Consider the following 19,456-nt stretch of genomic DNA (forward strand, 5'->3'; position numbering starts at 1 on the left):
AGGCAGCTCACATTTCAAACTTGCACGCAGGGGTGGTGCTGGTGCACGCCGCCGCTAAGCGAACGCACGACCCGACGAGCGGCGCTCCAGCCTCCGGGCGGGGGCGGCGACAGGCCCCCTTCCCTCCCCCGCCTAGGCAATTAATTGGAAGCAACACTTGTACGAGTGGGTCTCCCGGAACGATGCAGCCCAAGGGGGCCGCCGGGAAGGCACAGCCGGTGGATGACTTCGGGTGTCTCCTGCCCCCCAGGAGAATCCTCCCAAGTGGTCTTGCTAATAAGGGTCCAAGGCCGGGTGGGGGCGGAGGAGGGAGCAGGCCTGGAGGCGGCCTCGGCCCCGCGGGGGGAGAGGGGGCGGGGCGGGACTGGGGCATCCGGATTGTGACCTGGTTTAAAGGATTTTCGGAACGGGCTAAGGGGCGGAGAAGGCAGGCGGTCTGGCATCTTCCCTGGCACAGAGGCCCCTGGCACCCCTGGGATTCCCCGAGGCAGGGTGAGCGGGCGCACGTACGCTCGAGCTCGCTGACTTCGGGGAGTCTCTGCGCCCTGGAACCAGCGGTAGGGAAGCCGGGGGTGGCGGCTGCGCGCGGCCCTGCCCCGCCCTGGGAGCTGCTGCCTTCTGACATTGCATCCTGTGGTGGCCGCGGCCTCTTCCTTCCAGCCTGTCTGTCGCAAGGGCTCCTGGCGCTGAGCTGAGCAGACACCCTTGGAAACCAAACCGCCGCCCTGCCACCCCAAAGGATTCTTCGCTCCTTCTTTCGTAGGCACTTCCCATCACCGCGATCCTCTTTGGGACAAACTTTATTTTAAGCCCCTTTCCCCCAGCCCCGCCCTCTCTCAGTGAAAGTTTCTTGAATGGCAACCTAACTGCCCAAACAATTAGGAAGGTAAGTGGGGCCCCATCTTTCACTCTAATGAAAGCCAGCCAGAATTGTCTTGAAAATCCCCTCTATATGAGACTTCCCTGTACTGCTCTCCTTGCGATCATGGGAAACTGACCAGGTCTGCTAGCCGTTGACTTAGCTTCTCCTGTTCTCCTTCCTTCATTCCCCATTACCAGCCCCCTATTTTCAGTCTGAGCTCTGGCTGGCCCGGAAACCTTCCCGTCTGTCCTACTGCCAGCCCTGGAAGTGCCTGAAACAAATCACTTATCTAGAAATTATGTTCTTGCTCCCTGTTTGACATAAATCGTTAGCAGGCTCTAATCCCACCCACTGCCACTTGAAATATCACTTTCAGAGATGGCATTTGGAAATGCAGTTGTCATGGGCTTTCCCTCTGAGGGGCTGGTTAAATGGATTAATTCATACTTCATAACTTGCTGCCTTTGGACAAGAGCTAGCTTCCTGCAAGAGAGATTAATTGGCATTACCTTCCTGCAGGGCCAACCCGGGGGCAGACAGCATAAGGACTTTCCTGCTTTGTCCAAATTCCAGGCTTTGCTCAGTCTCCCATCCTCGGAGGAGCCTCCCCTCATCCTGAGTTACAATGGCTTCTTTAGGGACAGTCATTTATTCACTGAGACATCCATTGGAGGACCTGCCTTCCCAAGTAGCTACAGAGGGGTTTGAGAGCCCATGAGGGAAGAGCCTTGGGGCCAGTGAAGACCTTCCCATTCTTCTCTTTGGTTGGTCCAATTCGCTTTGCAGATCCCGTAGAACACAGACTCCTATCCAAATCCCAGTGCTCAGCAGTGACACCCAGAAGCAGAGGAGACACGACAGTTTGGTCCACTTTTCAGAAGAAAACATTGAAATGGATGTCTCTAAGACCCGTTTTTCTAACACAAATCTGGTTTTAATAGGATGTCAGGGCTCAAACCTCAATGATACAGAACCCAAGTCACCAAGACCTCAAATACCCGAAACACCCGTCTTCTGGATTCTTTCCCCCCAGAAGTTCTGTGCAATGATAGTTCACAATATTTGCCTGGTCCTTAGTGCCTTGGGAGCCACCAAGGACCCTAATGTTTGGAACTTCCGGATTCATTCTTGAAATACTCTGTATACATTGGTACCTGTGTGGCTCTAGGCACTGAATTCAGAAAAACCACTCCTGTAGGTTGAACCAGAATTTGGTCTGGAACGGAGCAGAGGAATACCTGAGAAATACAGACCTGGAGGCCCAGCCTGGGAATAGTAACAGTCCCACCCCTTCCCCTCCCCTATCTCTCCGCTCTCCCCAGAACCCATTCTTGAAGGAGCCCCAAGGTAGGGTGAGAGAAGAGTATTGATATGCTTATTTAAACTTCACAGGCCTGGGACCAACAGACTTTCCCCAGGTGAGAGGGAAAAAAAAAAAAAGGTAAATACTCTGCTAGCAGATTTATGTAATTAGGAAAACAAATTGTTTTCAACAATCCATTCACCAGCCCGCACAGAAGGCCTCCAGGCCAAAGCTAGGGTTTTCACATGCTAATTTCAAGACCTGCTTGGTCCCATTCCAGCCCCACTTGGTTAGCAAGCTCTTAATACTACAGCCCAGAGCCTAGAGAAACATGGATACTCCGACCAGTTCCTGCTTCAGAAAGGCATCCCCCTACTTATTCTACATTCCAACTCCACTCCTCTAACTTCCAAAGATTTTCTTAAAAGCCCAAGGTCCAAAGTGGCCCGCTCCACCCCCTGGGCGCCTGCCTTGATAAGGATCTACAGGAAAGAGGCAGCAGACAAAGGCGCTCTCCACCTCTGCACGCAGTCACTGGCGAGCTCTCCGAGTGACCTCGGCGAGGGGGGCACAGCCTGGGGGAATGACTTGGGAGGCAGAAGAAAGGAAGAAGAAAGGGAGAGCTGCGGCCCCAGCACCACGGCTCCTTGATGAATGCCCGGGAGCGCTTGGGAAGCCCGATTCGGGGATCAATAGCTGGTGGCTTTTCTTGTGGGTGTTTGAACTCCTCCTGCCGTGGGCCCTGGCGAGGAGGAGCCGCCAATAAATCACAGCACTGCAGCCGGGAAGGCAGCCGTGGCTTGCACTGGAGGGCGGGGGAGGGAGGGTGTTTCACCCATCTGGGGAGCCTGTCGTGTGGAGCTCACCTCCACAGGACCACCCAGGCAACGGAGGCTGACTCTATGGTGGAGTCTGGCGTGTGGGAGGAGCTTCTTCCAGGCCTCCTGAGCTCACCTCTAGAGGGATGGGCTCCTGGATCCTGTTCCAGTCCAGGCCAATGAGTATGAAAGAGCAAAGCCACTGGATGTAGGTCCCCCGTGAGTGGAGAAGTGGTTCCCAGGCCCAAGGCAGGGTCACCTCCTCTGCAAGGCTTTGCGGGGGGAGGTGGAGGTAGCTAGGGACATACAAAGCCCCAGTTCCCTCCAACTGAGACTGAGAAGCAGAACAATGAACCCCAGAGTCACCCCGAGCCAGGTCTTCCTCAGGCAGGGCTTGCTGATTCAGCAGGTTTCAACAAGGATCCCAGTGACTCAAGGATGTCATCCATGCAGGCTCTAGCACTCAGCTGCTGCTGCTGCTGCTGCTAAGTCACTTCAGTCGTGTCTGACTCTTCGCGACCCCATGGACTGCAGCCTTACAGGCTCCTCCGTCCGTGGGATTTTCCAGGCAAGAGTACTGGAGTGGGTTGCCATTGCCTTCTCTGCCAGCACTCAGCAAGGAGAGTGAAATAGACAAGGAGGCCCCGTGTGGTGTCCATGGGAGTGTGGTCGGCATGAGCTCAGGCCTTGGGAGCTGCTTGGCCATCTGTCTCCACACAACTGGGCCTTCTCGGGGTGCTTGGAGGGGTGTGTGGGGCATGGAGTGGGTTCAGAAAAGGCACACACACATATGGGGGATAACTGGCCATGGGGCATTTGTCTCACTGCCAGCTCAGTTGCCCCAGGAAGACTCAAGCAGCTGCACTGGGCGTGAGTTGATTCAGGCACTCTGCCTTCAGGGACCTTCTCCTGGGGCTTCTGCCCACCTCTGAGGGGTCAAGACACAAACTCCCGTGTCCTTCACTAAACCTGTTACCTCTGCCTCTTTCCCTCCCTCCTTCACCCTGGGCAGCCTCCTTGATTCTGCACATACAATCTCAAAGAAGGAAGGCCCAGCTGAGGTTCGGCTCCCAGCCAGCCAATGCAGGAATCTCAGCCAGCCCTGGGGCCCCTACCCACACACAGGGACAGCGGGAGGGCACAATCCCACTGGGGACACCCAGCTGAGAGTTCCAAGCTGGCTCCAGGCCTCTCCTCTGTCCACAGTCATACAGAGCTCCTGATGTCAGAGTGTCTGCCAGTGCCAGGCACAGTTCTAGGCACTTTCCAAGTATCAACATGCCATCCTCACCCAAAGCCTCTCTGATGAAGTATGATTAATTCCGCACTGCAAAGGAGAACAGTGAGGCACAGAGAGGGTTAGACAACTGGCAGAAGGATTTAAACTAACCGGCCATCTGGCTATAAAGTCTGCACCAGTAACCTTCAGATTGTATTCCCAAGATGGGACTCCAGAGAGTGATCATCAAAGTCACACAGTGAGTTAGAACTGTGATAAGAGTCGTGTCTCCCTGACTCATATTCTTTCCAGCACACCATATTACATATAAGGAAATGTCTACTTTCTTTGTATTTCTTTTTTCCTGTTTAGCCTCTGTGCGATTTAACCATCCACCCTGCATTCTGGCTTGTCCAGGGCTCCACCTGAAGGGGGGATGGGGGTGACAGTGGAGAATGAGACTTCCCTGGCTCTGAACTTCCTGTCACTGCTCCCCACCCTTCCTGGAGGTATCCCACAGTGGGGCCCTCATCCCCCACTCAGGCTGCATTCCCAGCAGTCTGTATTTGGCATCAGCCCAAATCTTACAATCATTTCGTTAAGAAAACAAAACCAACCCCTGCCCCACACTCGATGGGCACCTCTGAGAAGCCCCACGGTCGTGAGGTTATCGGGGATCCAGGAAAGCCTCCTGCCAGACTGGAGAAGGAGAGAGGACGCGGGCGGGAACCCAGAAACCAGGCCTGAAACGGGCCCTCAGGTGGCTTCTGCCTTTAAGAGCTGCTGCCTGCCCCTCCACCCACGCAGCTGGGAAGGCAGCCACACCCAGGCTGTCTGCCCATGTCACGGGGATGTCCACAGCCTCTCAGCTACACAGAGAGGTCGGAGGGATTTCAGCAAAGACGGGAAGGCACTGACCATGTCTTTGCTAGCTGAGGAGTTGTGGAGGGAGGAGATGTGCCCGGATTTGGAGGCCAAGGCTTAGGAAACAAGCACTGACTAGCTGATGGCCTTGGACAAGTCACTTTGGCTTCCTTGAATCTCTACCTCCTCCTTTGTAAAATAGAAGCGAGGCCAGCAAATACCAGGTGCCGGGGAGGACCAAAGAGATACAGCGATCATTCTCAAGAGGCTGAGAGGCCACAGGGTTGTGGGTCCCCACATCTCCAAAAGATGCTGAAGTGCTAACCCCCAGTTCCTGTGAATATGACCTTTTCTGGAAACAGGACAACAGAAGATAGAGTTAAAATGAGTTCATTAGGGTGGACCCTAACGTCATAGGGCTTCCCAGGTGGCTCAGTGGTAAAGAGTCCGTCTGCCAATGAAGGAGATGTGGGTTCGATTCCTGGGTTGGGAAGATCCCCTAGAGAAGGAAATGGCAACCCATTCCAGTATTCTTGCCTGGAAAATTCCATAGACAGAGGAGTCTGGCGGGCTACAGTCCATGGGGTCGCAGAGTCAGACACGACTGAGTGACCAAACAGCAGCAGCAGCTAACCCCATATGGCTGGTGTTTTGATAAAAAGTAGAAATTTGGACACAGAGACAGACATGCACCCAGGGAAAGTGCTGTGTGAGGATTGGAGTTCCGCTCTCAGGAGCCGGGAAACTACCAGAGGCCCAGAGAGGAGCCTGGCAGAGGTCCTTCCCTCGTGCCTTCTGCGGGAACACAGCCCTGCCACCACGACACGTGGGTCTCAGACTTCTGGCCTCCAGAGCCGCGAGACAACAACCCTTGTTGTTTAGGCTGCTCCTGGGCTACTTCGTTATGGCGTCTCCACAACCTGATACGCGTGGCGACGCTGCCGAAACCCAAGTTCACAGCTCATCATTCCTCTGCTTAAACCGCTCCGGCTCAGTCAGTGGCAAAATTCCACGTCTTTATGGGGCCCCACAGGACTCTGACTGACCGGGTCCCTGTCGCCTCCCGACCTCATTTCCTTCCAGTCTCCCGGACTTCAGGCTGCAGACACCCCCAGCACTCTTTTCCAGGTGGCCAGACTCACTTCCCGCCTCCTGCAGGCCTCCACCCAGGGGACACCCGAATCTCAGGAAGCCTTGGTCAGCCACTCTGCTCAAAGCTGCAGGCCCTCCTCAGTGGCTACCGCTCCTCCCTGACTTAGGGTCTTCCTTGATTGATGATCAATTATTCCAATTATTTCTCTTGGTACCCCTGTCTCCCTTGGTAGAAGTCAAGCTCCCTGCCAACGGCAACTTTTGTCTGTTTTGTACATGTTTTATTGATAGGATCTAAACTATGCCAAGCAGATGCTTGATATCTGCTGCGTGAATGAAGCACAGACCAGCAACCTGAATGAATAAAAGAATGAGGGAATGAACGAGTGAACAGTAGGGTCTGTGGTGCCCTGCTTCTGCCCTCTGATGCTGCTCAGAGACTGGGTCCCTGACGTACTGTCTGCCAGAACGTGGGATGTTCTCAGTCGAAGCTGCCTGTGCAGACAGGAAGCTCAGGTCAGCAAAGGGGCTGCCAGAGGTGGTGAGGAGCTCACCACCCAGGCCCCTAATGAATCTCTTCCCATTGATTTTTGGAGTCACCTTTGAAGGGATGGGACGGCCAAGGCAGCTCGAATGTCCATGCCTCAGCACTCCTGGGGTTTTATTGCTTCTCCGGGGGGGCTTCCGGACAGCCCCCCAGTTGGACTGACATGAACTCTCTGCAGTTGGAAAGGCAATTTCCCTTCCTTCTGTAGCTGTTGGTCTCTCTGCATGCCTGGCTGGGCGACACACCTCCCTGTCTGGGCTGGGGCAGCCAACTTCACTCCTGATGCTCCCCAGACAAAGACTCGTGCAGGCACCAGGAGGGTGCTGTCCTCCACTCTGTGGAGGAAGAAATGGAGCTGGGATGGGGGAAGGATTTCAGTCCGGACACTCTGACTCAAGGCTGCGGCGGGTGGGGGCCGGCAAGGCTGAATCAGGCTGCCCCAACAACCACTTGACTCCAGGGTGCCCGGAAACCTGCACAGCCTGTTACATGCAGCGCCCTTCCCTGCAGAGCCTCTGCTTGCGTGTTTGGAACCACCAACTCACTTAGCACTGGAGTAAAGAGAGCCTAGTCTTAATTATCAGATGAGGAAACTGAGGCTCAGAGAGGGACCAGGGCTTCCTCCAGTCACACAGCCAGTTAGTGGTAGAGATAAGACTAAATCCAGGGCTTCTGGCTTATTCCAGAGCCCCAAGCCATCTTACCATGTTGTGTTTCCACCAATGGTAATGTCAAGGGTGTGTTCTGCAAATTGTAAAGTCCTAGACACATGAGGACTCACCATTCTAAAGGGCTCTTGGCCATGCACTGTCTCCTTCTATGAGCTGGGATTCAGATGGGGATGGCCTGCCCCACTCTGTTCTTCCCCCTCCTCACAGGGAGGTTGGAGACCAGACCCTGGACCTTTGTCCTTTCCTCATCCACAGTGGGGGGGGGGGTCACGTGCACCAGGAAGATAGATGTGGGCATCAAAAGAAGATAGGCTTGGGCTCAGAAGAAGGAAGGAGCTCCTGACAGAGTTACCCATGGTGGCAGTGAACACCTTGTCATCCAAGGTGTGAGGATGGAGAGGGGATTCCCGCAATGGTAGGCTTATGTTTCTGAGGCCCTCTTGGTTCTGTGGTGCTGTGATAGGTAAGAAGAGAGGAGGGTGCTTGAGAAGCATGCCCAAGCACCTCAGTGCATCTTGGGCAGCAGTACAGCAGTTTTATGAACTTCCTAAGCCCATTAAAGCTCACCAGGAACCCTGCGTCCTCTGGTGTTCTGCCCACCGCCTCTCCTGACAGTCCCGTGGGAGAGAACACCCTGCAGGCACCTGCTCCTTTCAGCCCCATGCCCCTGCTCACGGCAGCCCCGGGGATCCAGTGACTTCCCGCACTCATGCAGTGTGGTCCCCAGGTGTCCCCCACCCCCGGGGCCTCTGGACGTGAGCAGACAGGCCACACAGGAACATCTGGGGGAAATCCAAAGTGGCCGCCAGGGCAAGGCAAGGAGTGGGAGGCCTGATGTTGAAATCAGGATCCGCAGAGCTGAGCTCAGCAGGCGAGAACAGCACACCCCTCAGCCAGAAGCCAAGTCCCACACTGAGACAGATGCTGCCTGGGAGAGGGGCTTGGGGGTTTGCTGTGTGACCAAGGGCAGGTCAGTATGTCTCTCCGGGCCACAGCTTCTCCACCCAGTGAAGACATCTAGTGCAAATGCAGGACATTTCTGCTGGGGGCACTTGTCTCCCCAGTTCTGGCTGGGAAGGCCTCAAGAAGTGGCACTATTGATCTGACCCCCACTGATTTCCTGTAAAGGATGGAGCAGGCCAAGCAAGATGCTTACGATATAGTCTGCCCTCCATAACCATGGACGCTGCGTCTGTGGATTCAAGCAGTTGTGGATCAAGAATATTTTGAAAAAACTTTTTTTTCAAAAAGTTCCAAAAGGCAAAACTTGAACTTACTACATGTTGGCAACGATTAACATAGCATTTACATTGTATTTATAATGATTTACTTAGCTTTTGCATTGTACTAGGATTTATAAGTAATCTAGAGATGATTCCAAGTAAATATAAGCACATCAGTTTTGGTAGACTGTGAGTTCCATGAGGACAGAAATCTTGTGTTTTGATCACTGCTGAATCCCTAGTGGCTCATACTTGGAACACAGTAGGTGCTTAACAAGCATTTGTTGAATAATGGTTATTCATCAAGTTATTATCCCATGGAAGTTAGATTTCAGCTATTCTTTAATTTCTTTTTAATTTTCTGCATGCCATAATTGTTCTGCAAGGAGTTTGCTAAGAGAAATAAACACCCCCATACAACCACTCTCATTTTAGAATTAAGTGAATTCAAAGTTAAGACTTTGCCCACCCTGGAAAGCATTGTGCGTCATCTTCAGAAGCAATAACTCGTGAGGCAATCATAGAACAACTGTGTGTGCACGCTCAGGCGTGGCTGACTCTTTTGCGACACCACAGACTGCAGCCCGCCGGGAATCTCTGTCCATGGGCTTCACCAGGCAAGAATACCAGAGTGGGTTGTCATTTTTTCCTCCAAAGGATCTTTCTGACCCAGGGATCCAACCGGTCTCTCCTGCATTGGCAGGCGGATTCTTTTACCACTGAGCCACCATATCACCAAATGAGCTTCCCAGGGCCAACCTGTAGGCAGCCAGGGTGGGCATATCTGGAAAGTCCCCATCCATCCCTTTCTTTCTGCATATATCACAATTTCACCTCCATAGTTTCTTGACTGGGAGAACAGCCTCCAACCTGGTTTCCTGCCTCTGGTCTAGGTCCCTTCTCTACCCTGGGCTTTCTCAAAAGCAAATATGATCACATCACTCTCTGTCTAAAACCTTCCCTGGCTCCCCAGGGCTGTCAGGATCAAGTTCAAATTCAAGCGCCTTAGATTGGCACTCAAGGCCCTTACGCATGGTCTCTGAGAGCACCTGTGTGCTAGCCTCAACCAGGGTTGCCCCTGTCTGGATGCCTCCAGCAGGTGCCTCAAAGACATTTACAAACCCTGGTTCATCCAACTTTACTGGAGGTGTGTTCTCTCTGAATTCATATGCCAATCAAAGTGTTGAATAGTGGCTGGTACCAGTATGTAGCTGGGAGGAGAAACTGCCACAAGTCCAAGGATGGCAGAGAGTCTAAATCTTGACGTGGGGGGTCTTGTCCAGGGGAGAGGAGCCAGGACCCCTGTGATGAATTTGAGGTGTGGGACAAGCCATGGGCCCTCAGCTTGGGTTGGGGCTGTCGAGGAGGAAAAAAATCAGCCCTGAGGTTTGGGGCTAAGCAGCTGAGCCTCTTCCCTGGCTCAGTTTCCACATCTGGGGTGCAGGCAGTAGTTTGGGATGCATGGTAGGAAAGCCCAACTCTGGGAGCAGGACTCCAGCTGTCCCTTCCCCCATCCCAGCAAAGGGAGCCCAAGCCCCCCTTGGGCCTCAGACAGACCTGGGAGCGTGGTGTGTAATTGAATTTGGCCTCATTACCTAATTGTGAGGAGGAACAATCAGTACCAACAGAAGCCTCAAGTGTCGGGGGTGGTTGGAAGCCAGGAGCCAAGAGGCAGCCTCCAGCTTCCCTAGGCATTTAGGGGGGCAGTGCCAGCACCCACACCTTCATATCCTTTAAGCTCTCAGTTGCCTGGAACCCTGGGAAGCTGGGGGCAACAGTTCTCATTCTACAGGTGAGGAAACTGAGGCTCAGAGAGAAGCATCTTGCACAAAGTCAGAAAAAACAGAAAGAACAGGTGAAGCCACATTCCTTCTGCACCCAGGGCCTTTGCACATGCTGTTTCCTCTACCTGAAATGCCTTTCTCTGTCCTTCTCTTTGGGCAGACTTTCTCCTGGGAGCCTTTCTGTGAGAATCATTTCCTTGAGAAAGCTTTCTCTAAGCTCCGAGGCTCAGTCCCCCTGCCCCCCTCGGCTCCTATAGAGCCGGTCATAACGATTATATCATCACTGGAGGGCATTTATCCCAAGTTTGTCCTCTCTATCAAGCCCTGAGCTCCTAGAAGGTAAGGATTGCACTGGGCTCACTCACGTGATCCAGGCATTCAGCATAGGTCCAGGACGCAGGGGTGCTCCATGCTTGTTTGCTGAACGAATGGATGAACGGCCTCTGAATTCTGGGTTTTTTTTTTTCTATATGCAGTCTATTGGTTTCTTGCCATCACTGGCCTGGGCCTTGGGAATGGGGGCCTCATCTGTAAGGAGTGCTGTGCCTGGGGGTATGACCAGGGCCCTGCGGAGTCACGGGGAAGCACAGAGGAGCCACTCTGTGGGGCCCTGGGCTGGGCGCTTCAGATGTGACATCCCACCACTGGGAGATGGGCGATGAAGGGACCGGCCCAGGGTCACCCAGCCTGCAAGCAGCTAGAACGGGAATCTAGGATTGCCTGAGTCTGGGACCTGGCCTTACCACCCCTCACCACGCTCTTATCAAATGACAGACTGAATGGACAAGGCTCACTGACAGAGGGACATGCAATTTAATCCAAAGAAAATCATGTGAAAAGCGGAATTTCAGGTCTTGTGAAACAAGGCAGGAGACAGACTATTAGATCCCTCCACAAAGGCAGCTGCCCAGTGAGCTAATCCCCGTGCAGCCCTACTCTCCAGGTGCATCCAGGCTTCCATTCATCCAGGCTCGGGGTTGTCAAGCCTCCTTCCTTTTTCTATAAGGCGGTCTGACCTGGTACCCAAGTGTGCAGGAGCGGGACTGCCTGGGTCTAATTCTAGCCCTGCCACTTGCTAATTGTGTGGCCTTGAGCAAGTAATTAACCTGAGTCTCCGTTTCTTCTCAATATTTTTATAAAGATGAAAGGAGAGGAAGTCTGTGCAGTATTTTGCCTAGCGTCTGGAACATGGTAAGAACTCAATAAAACTTCACTTAATTGATTCATACTAGTAGTAAAATAATGGTAGCACTAGTAGCAATCGGCTAGTGTGAGTAATAGCAATAGCAGTAAGAGTAGCTGTCCTGGGAGTAACAGTGTTCCTGCTAGTAATGGGAAGAGTATCTATGTTAAGCACTGTATCAGGCTAGGGCTTCCCTGGTGGCTCACTGGTAAAGAATCCGCCTGACTATGCAGGAGACGTGGGTTCAGTTCCTACGTTGGGAAGATCTGTTGGAGAAGGGAATAGCAACCCACTCCAGTATTCTTGCCTGGGAAATCCCACAGACAGAGGAGCCTGGTGGGCTACAGTCCATGGGGTCACAAAAGAGTCAGACACGACTGACCAACTAAACAACAACAGCTGTTATCAGGCGGGTCGTGCCCCTGGCACCATGAGGGATGCTGGGGACATTGCCCCGTCTCTGTGCCAGTCTCCCCTCAGATAAAAATAGGCCAGGTGATTCGGGAAGGCCCTCTGCAGTCTGACAATCACATCCAACAGTATCAGTGGCAATTAAATCGATACTACTACAGATACTATTTATCCTTATTATACACCCACTGTCCTCCACAAGGGCACTGTCCTCCTGCTTCCCCCTTTCTCTCCAGGACACAGTATCCTCCTCCCCGACCCAGCCTTCTTCCTCCCACAGCTCATTTTTTGGGAGAGGGTACTCTCCACCCACCTGTCTTGCTGCGCTATGTATGGCAAATGGATACTGAGTCTTCACCACGCGCAAGGCACAGCTTCCGCCACATCATCTACTAATTCTCAACACCCCAGACACCACAGACAACTGGGAGGGAGGTATGGCTATCATCCCGTTTCCTGGTACTACTGCTAAGGCTCAGAGAGGTTATGTCAGGTACCCGAAGTCACACAGCTTGAAAGCAGGGAACAAGATGCAAACCCAGGGTGGCCTGCGTCCACGGCTAGACAAGCCACATGGGTGATTTCTACCCTTCAGAGGTCCTGTTGCCCCACTCCACCCCGTTCAGGTGCTCCTCACTGTCAGCCCTCCCCTGCGGACATAGCATGAGGTCTCTTTCTGTACTCAATGACGATGACATAGCACCATAGACTCCACAGACAGGCCCCTCCTCCTAGCAGCCATGAATCAATCTGTCCCCACTTGGTCCTGAATGATCTAAGTTCCAAGCCCCCATTGGCCACCTGAGAGCCAGCCCTCAGGCCCAGCTAGACTGGCCAGCGCTGGGTCTTAAATAGGAGATGCATGACAATGTTAAAGCCTCAGGAGATCTGTCATGGAATCGGAAGCCCTGGCAGTTGTGGGTATGTGTCTCACGCGGCCTCAGGTGGCCCCCCATGCCGTGGCTGCCCACTGGTGGTGCTGGGCTCTCTGATCCCCAAGTCATCCTGTATTTCCTGATGCCATCGCTCTTGACATCACCTCCTGCCCTGTGGACATGTGGATCTTCCAAGCTGAGGAAGCCCTTCTGTACCAGGAGGAGGCCTGGGACCTGAACTCAGACATCTAGCCTTGGCCAGACTGGAGCACCAGCAGCGCTTGGGAGGGAACAGACCCCATGGAAGGGGCCACCTCTCCGCTCTCTGTCCTCTCTCTCTAGAGGGGCGGTGCCCTTCTCCTCGGTTGTCTTTCCCCCTCACAGTTCTCTCTCTGTTTGGGGTGAGAGGAAAGAACCAGACGCAGAAGCCCTGTCCCAGGGGGTAGGCTAGTCTCTCCCCAGAGATGCTGAGGCGCGGCTCACAGTCACACACGGGGCGGGCGGCTCGCCACACTTGCCAGCACTCGGCTCCCCCATGGAGCTCGATGGCAAACAATTTCCCGCCGTCTGTGCCTGGGGAGGGCGAGCTCCCATTTTCTCTCTTCCTGGCCCCGTCTGCACAGACGTGGGCCCTTCACACGCACGCGGCCCCTTGCCTCCCGGCCTCCTGGCAGACGCTTAATTGGGCGGCAGTGATTCTAAACATCTGGGCGGCACATCTGAGAGTGGGCTCGGGACCACACGGAGCCTGGAGGAAATGGGAAAACATGCAATTATGTCACTTCCTCGGCTGAGGGTACTCAGGAGGGGGACAGCGCCAGACAGCAGCAGGCATTTATTTCTGGGGGTGCGTCCCAGGGCTGGGCAGTCTGGGGGTGGACTGGGCGGTGCCCCCAAGGACAGTGAACCTGAGGACGGAGCAAGAGGCTGCAGGTGACACCTCAGCAGAGCTGAACTGCAGCCAGCGGTACCAATGGTGCATGGAGCTGTGGTCCCAAGAGGAAAGGAAAGACAAAGGAAATGAAGGCGAGAGGAAAGGAGAGGGGAGGACCTGCGGGGGAGAGAGAAGAAACGAGAGGGCAGGAAGGGGGAAGGAGAGAGGGAGGGGGCGTGAAGTGGGGGGCAACATGGGCAGAAGGAAAGAGAAAAAGAGAAGGAGCCAGAAGGACAGAGATGGAGGATTATTTTATTGTATTCATCACAGAGAGAGCGGTTGCATGCTTCCAGGCGATGGAGCTGCTCCTGACAGCCCACCAGGAGAGCGGGGGTCCCCCTTCACCGCCCCGAGAGGATGCATGGTGGATACAGGCCCAGTTCTGATCTCAGCTCGCCTACTCCCCAGCTCTGTGAACCTAGGCGTGGCCTTCACTCTTCTGAGCCTCAGTTTTCCCCATCTGTAAAAGGGGACAGAGCTCTCCCTCATGGGCTGTTGGAAAAGTCAAAGCTCTCACTTGTGTGAAGTGCTGGCAGAGCCCGGGGTGTCCCTGAACTGTTCCTGATTTTTCTAGCAGCTCTGGGTTGGGAGAGCTTGCTGCTGGAAGTGGCTGGCCCCAGGGGATTCTGCATACCACCCCTCCTCCCCTTCAGCTTCTCCCTTGGCTGAAGTGGGTCTGTTGACATTGTGTTTTTTCTTAAGCTGTCCGGGTCTGTGAGCTTCTCACGGATATAGACAATCTTGATCTTCCCTGGTGGCTCAGATGGTAAAGCGTCTGCCTACAATACAGGAGACCTGGGTTCAATCCCTGGGTTGGGAAGATCTCCTGGAGAAGGAAATGGCAACCCACTCCAGGATTCTTGCCTGGAAAATCCCATGGATGGAGGAACCTGGTTAGGCTACAGCCCATGGGGTCGCAGAGTCGGACACGACTGAGCGACTTCACTCACTCAAGGTTACCTGAGTGCCATTCATGAAGTCTGCATATAATAGTTGCCCATGCACGTCTGTGGAAGGGGTGAATTAGTTTATCCTTTGCACCCAAGTTTCTGCTGTTATTATAATTATGTGCCTGTTTCAAAGGCAGGCTTCAAATTTTTCCCCGCTAGTAATTCCTGTTTCCTGCCAGAGACAATAGTGGCTTTTCATCCCAAACAGGTGAGACTGGGTCTTTTGGAATTCCCTACAGGAGTCCAGCCCCAGGCAGCGTTTTCCACCTGGCCAGCCTCGACAAGCCAGAAAATGTGCGGAGGAATATAATGAAGCATCTGTTAATAGCTCCTCAAGGAAAGTCATTGGCTAGAGTTCCCAAGCTCTGGAGTCGGTTTCTCTGTGCACCAGGAATAGCAAGGGCAGGCAGTGACTGAGGCAGCGAGGATTCCTTCCAGCCACCTGCCTGGCCACCACCCTGTCCCCAGTGAGAGGAATTACCACCTTGCAGAGCTTCCACTGCAGAACACAAACACCTGGTTGCCTGGGCAGCACCTTGCCAGGGCGACGTGATCCAGATGGTCCCTTGAGAGGCAGCTGGGTTGCCAAGGAAACAGAATTGCTGCCGCTCCAGCCAGGAGACCCGGATTCTAGATCTTTTGGACCCCAAGCTTAGAAAAGTGAAGTGATTTGCATAAACTCACGCAGCAAGTAGGTTTTAGAGACTGTACTGTAATGCAGGATGTAATAATCAAAATGGTTATGTACGAAGCCCTTCTGAGATGCCAGCTTGAGTTAAGTACTTTGTACTTATCGCTTTGTGAGAGACTGGGAGATACAGCTGGGGTCACATGTAGCACGGAAGTGATGGAGCTGAGCTGAGCCCAGGTCAGCTTGATGCTTAAACCTGAGCTTGGACCCCTGTCCCACACTGCCCTGCCTGTGGCTTCTAGATCTTTTTCTCTGCTTGTCCTGAGACCAGTGCTGTTCCAGCAGCTGGCTGGACCTGACTCAAGGGCCACTGAAAGTGTGGAGACCAGGCTGGGAACCTGCAGGCTAAGACTACAGTTTCCAGGGCCTGGTTCCTCCTAAGCCCTTGCTCTGCTGTGCACGTGACTTGGGTAGCTTATGAGGGGCAAGAGGATGGGGGTCTGTTGACCAGGGTCAGATTGCCCTGGGGACAGGCCGAGCATGACACTCACAATGAGCCTGATCCATGAGAGAGAAGGTACAGCAGCCATGGAGGAACAGAAGAAGGACTGAGGCTTGGAGGTGGGGCAGGCTGGTCTACATCATCAACCTGATTCTCTTGCTTGTTTTCATCTTTTCTTTAGTCTCAACCGTCCAAATATCTATCTGGTGAGTGCCATCTATCCACTCATTCCTCGCCTTGTTACACAAAAGGATTTGGGCAAGTGAATAAATTTCTTTGTCTATCAGTTTTCTGATCTGTAAAATGGGTTGGTTTGTCATGAGAATCAGTGCCGATGTTCATAAAATACCCAGCATAGAGCCTGGCATGAAACAAGAGCTCTATAAGTAGTAGTAGCGAAAATGTCAGTCCTTCAGTCATGTCTGACTCTTTGCGACTCCATGGACTGTAGCCTGTCAGGCTCCTCTGTCCATGGAATTCTCCAGGCAAGAATACTGGAGTGGGTAGACAGCCATTCCCTTGTCCAGGGTATCCTCCTGAGCCAGGGATCGAACCTAGGTCTCCCGTATTGCAGGTGGGTTTTTTACCATCTGAGCCACCAGGGAAACGGTATTTTATTTTTTAATTTGAATTTTATTTTTTTGTGGGGCCATGCCGCACAGCATATAGGATCTTAGTTCCCCGACCAGGGATCGAACCCTTATTCCCTGCAGTGGAAATGCCAGGTCCTAACCATTGGGCCATTATGGTCCTTTAAATGTCACTTTCTCTTGAAAGACTTTTGAGAAGGGTTGCTGGGAAACTTGGAGAGACAGAGGCCCTCAAACCTCCCAGGCCAAGGCACAGACAGGGTGCTGCTGGCCCTACCTAGGCCACCTCAGCCAGCTCTCTACTCTCCACTCAGCAGGCTGTCTACCTCCCTGACTGGAGCCCAGCCTCCTCTTCTGGGGGAAAAGAAGATGCCGTCTTAACCCCATGTGATCCTCTGTTGTCTTGGAGACAGCTGTGGGCTTCTGGTCCTGGAGCCTCAGAAAGGGGCCATTTCCTGGACTGAGTTAATAGGATCCCATTCACCTACCTGGGTTTCCCGGTGGCTCAGTGATAAAGCATCTGCCTTCAGTGGAGGAGATACAGGTTCTACCCCTGGGTCAAGAAGATTCCCTGGAGAAGGATATGGCATCCTACTCCAAAGTGCTGGCCTGGGAAATCTCACGGACAGAGGAGCCTGGCGGGGTACAGGCTATAGGGTCGCAAAAGAGTCGGACATGACTTAGTGACTAAACAACACCCTCTATCTACCAACTTGGAGGTGGGTGTGGTTGGCATTGACTTTGGCTCTATCTAAGTAGATGTTCCATATTTTCCAGACCCGAAACTACAACACAGGGTCAGGCACAGGGTTTTAGGCTACTTCCAGCTATGTGAGGCAACCTAAGAAAGTCTGAATGCCAACGCATTGGAATAAGATTGCTAACATGTATACAGCATTTGGAACTTCCCCGATGGCTGAGCGGTAAAGAATCTACCTGCAATGCAGGAGATGTGGGTTCGATCCCTGGGTTGGGAAAGTCATCCTGGAGAAGGAAATGGCAACCCACTCCAGTATTCTTGCTTGAAAAATCCCATGGACAGGAGCCTGGCGAGCTACAGTCCATGGGGTCGCAGAGTCAGACATGACTGAGCATACTCAGTATATGCCAGGCCTCATTCTCAGCACTATACATGTACATATACTATACATGTACTCACTTAATACCTACGATGTAGGCATTATTAGTATCCCCTTTTATCGAATGAGGCAAGCTTGGCACAGAGAGCTTAAGTGACTTTTCCAAGGTCACACAGCTGGGGAGTGGAGGTCCGGGTGGTTTTCACAACCAGACATGCTATTGCAGAGTCCATGCTTTTAACGACTACTCCATTCATGAAATAGCTGAATAGTTTCTGGAGATAAAAACATTTGGAATTGGGGCCAACCAGGAAACCGTGATAACAACACTTGACATGTACTGAATGTTTACTGAGTGCTAGGCTCTCTGCTCCTCACCAACCACGAGACCATGAGTATTGAATGAGCTCAAAGATATGAAGGTGTTTAACCCACCAGCAAGGACAAATCATTGTCAAATACTTAATATTTCCACCTGCACTAGTTCAGGTGATCTTGACAAGCTCTCTTGAGTCATTACCCTGTCTTTCCCAGAATTTGATTTCAATCTGCACATAGAGGAAAGGGCAGCTGATGACTTCAGGACTAGGTATTCTTGTTTGAATTACAATTCAGACCTTGGTCAAATTGCTCAATCTTCCTAAACCCCAGTTTCCTCATCTATAAAATGGGGGCAGAGATGGGTCTGGGATCACTGAAGATGTTGCATTCAGTGCCTGGTACTGGGAAAACACTGAGAAGATATTTGCTATCATCATGATTGAAAGGGGCTATAAATCAGATTCTTTTCTTAAGCCAGCTGCCCTGCCCTGGACTCTGTAAGTCTAAATAAGCAAGGCTGATGATACCTGCACTGCTGTTAATTCCTGTCCGTCTGTCTAACTCAGAAGGTATTTACAAGGCCGTGGCTTGCAATGCATGCCTTAAAAGTTCCATAACCACCTCGCCCACTTTCTGCCAAGTCCCTGCTCCATTTCATTCTCACACCCTTGAATCCCCTGAAATCCTTCCTCTGGGGGTGAGAAAGCTAAGCTCCATCTTAAAACCAAAGCTCTGGCTTCCTTAATCCTCTTACCTGGCTCTTTCCTCTGCAGAATTAATTGCTGCCCATGGCTTTATTAACTTCTAGGCCAGCCATGGCATCTTCAGGGCACCCTAGGGTGGGGTGGTGGAGACTGTTTTGGCAGGACCTCTGTCCCAGATGCACCTTTGGTCTGGGTGGTGGAAGGCTGGGTGGTGGCTGGAAGGTGGGGATACCTTGGTGCCTGAAGGGCTATAATCCTGTGGTCCTGCATCTCCCCAGAGACCATGTACCTCCTCGGGGACACCAGCAGAGAAGCAGAGATAGGCACAGCTCTGGCTCCACTTCTGCCTGCTCTGAGACCACCTCCCTACCCCTCAGAGCCTCAGACTCCTCCCCTTTAAATGGGAATAAGCCTGCCTTGGGCTTCTCTGGTGGCTCAGATGGTTAAGAATCTGTGCCTGCAATGCGGGAGACCTGGGTTCAAGCCCTGGGTCAGGGAGATCCCCTGGAGAAGGAAATGGCAACCCACTCCAGTATTCTTGCCTGGAGAATCCCATGGACAGAGGAGCCTGGCAGGCTATAGTCCATGGGGTCGCGAAGAGTTGGACGTGACTTAGCAATGAACACTTTCAGTTTTCACTTTCGAGCCTGTCTCGGGGACCTCATGGGGCTGGACAAGGAAGGCCGTGTAAAGGGCTGTGTCTGTGTGTAGGATAACTGTCATTTCTCACCCTCAGAAAGGGAGCATTGATTTCAAACCCCGAGAGCAGGGACTGTGTGGGGTGCATTTATATGTGTGTGTAGCCCCCGTGCTTGGCACGGAGTGGGCCTGGCACAGGACGGCTTATCGTTCCTTGCCCTGAACATTTCTGTTGAGTATTTTTTATTTTGAGA

General features: G+C 52.8%; 1 protein-coding gene across 7 annotated transcripts in view; it reads right to left on the reverse strand.

The window, feature by feature from the left end:
* ZMIZ1 (zinc finger, MIZ-type containing 1) overlaps nt 1–19,456 on the reverse strand; it is a 216,823-nt gene that overhangs the window by 70,685 nt on the left and 126,682 nt on the right. The window contains exon 1 of one of the 7 annotated variants that reach the window (XM_010834171.1): nt 511–3,497. The exons of the other annotated variants lie outside the window; for them this stretch is intronic. Within the exon in view, the coding sequence (XP_010832473.1) occupies nt 511–625 (115 nt within the window). The 5' untranslated portion in view covers nt 626–3,497. Of the gene's footprint in view, nt 1–510; nt 3,498–19,456 lie in introns of those variants that run through there. 7 annotated transcript variants of the gene reach the window in all.

This window comes from Bison bison, unplaced genomic scaffold (assembly GCF_000754665.1).
Source record: "Bison bison bison isolate TAMUID 2011002044 unplaced genomic scaffold, Bison_UMD1.0 scf7180017864029, whole genome shotgun sequence".
Lineage (NCBI taxonomy): Eukaryota > Metazoa > Chordata > Mammalia > Artiodactyla > Bovidae > Bison > Bison bison.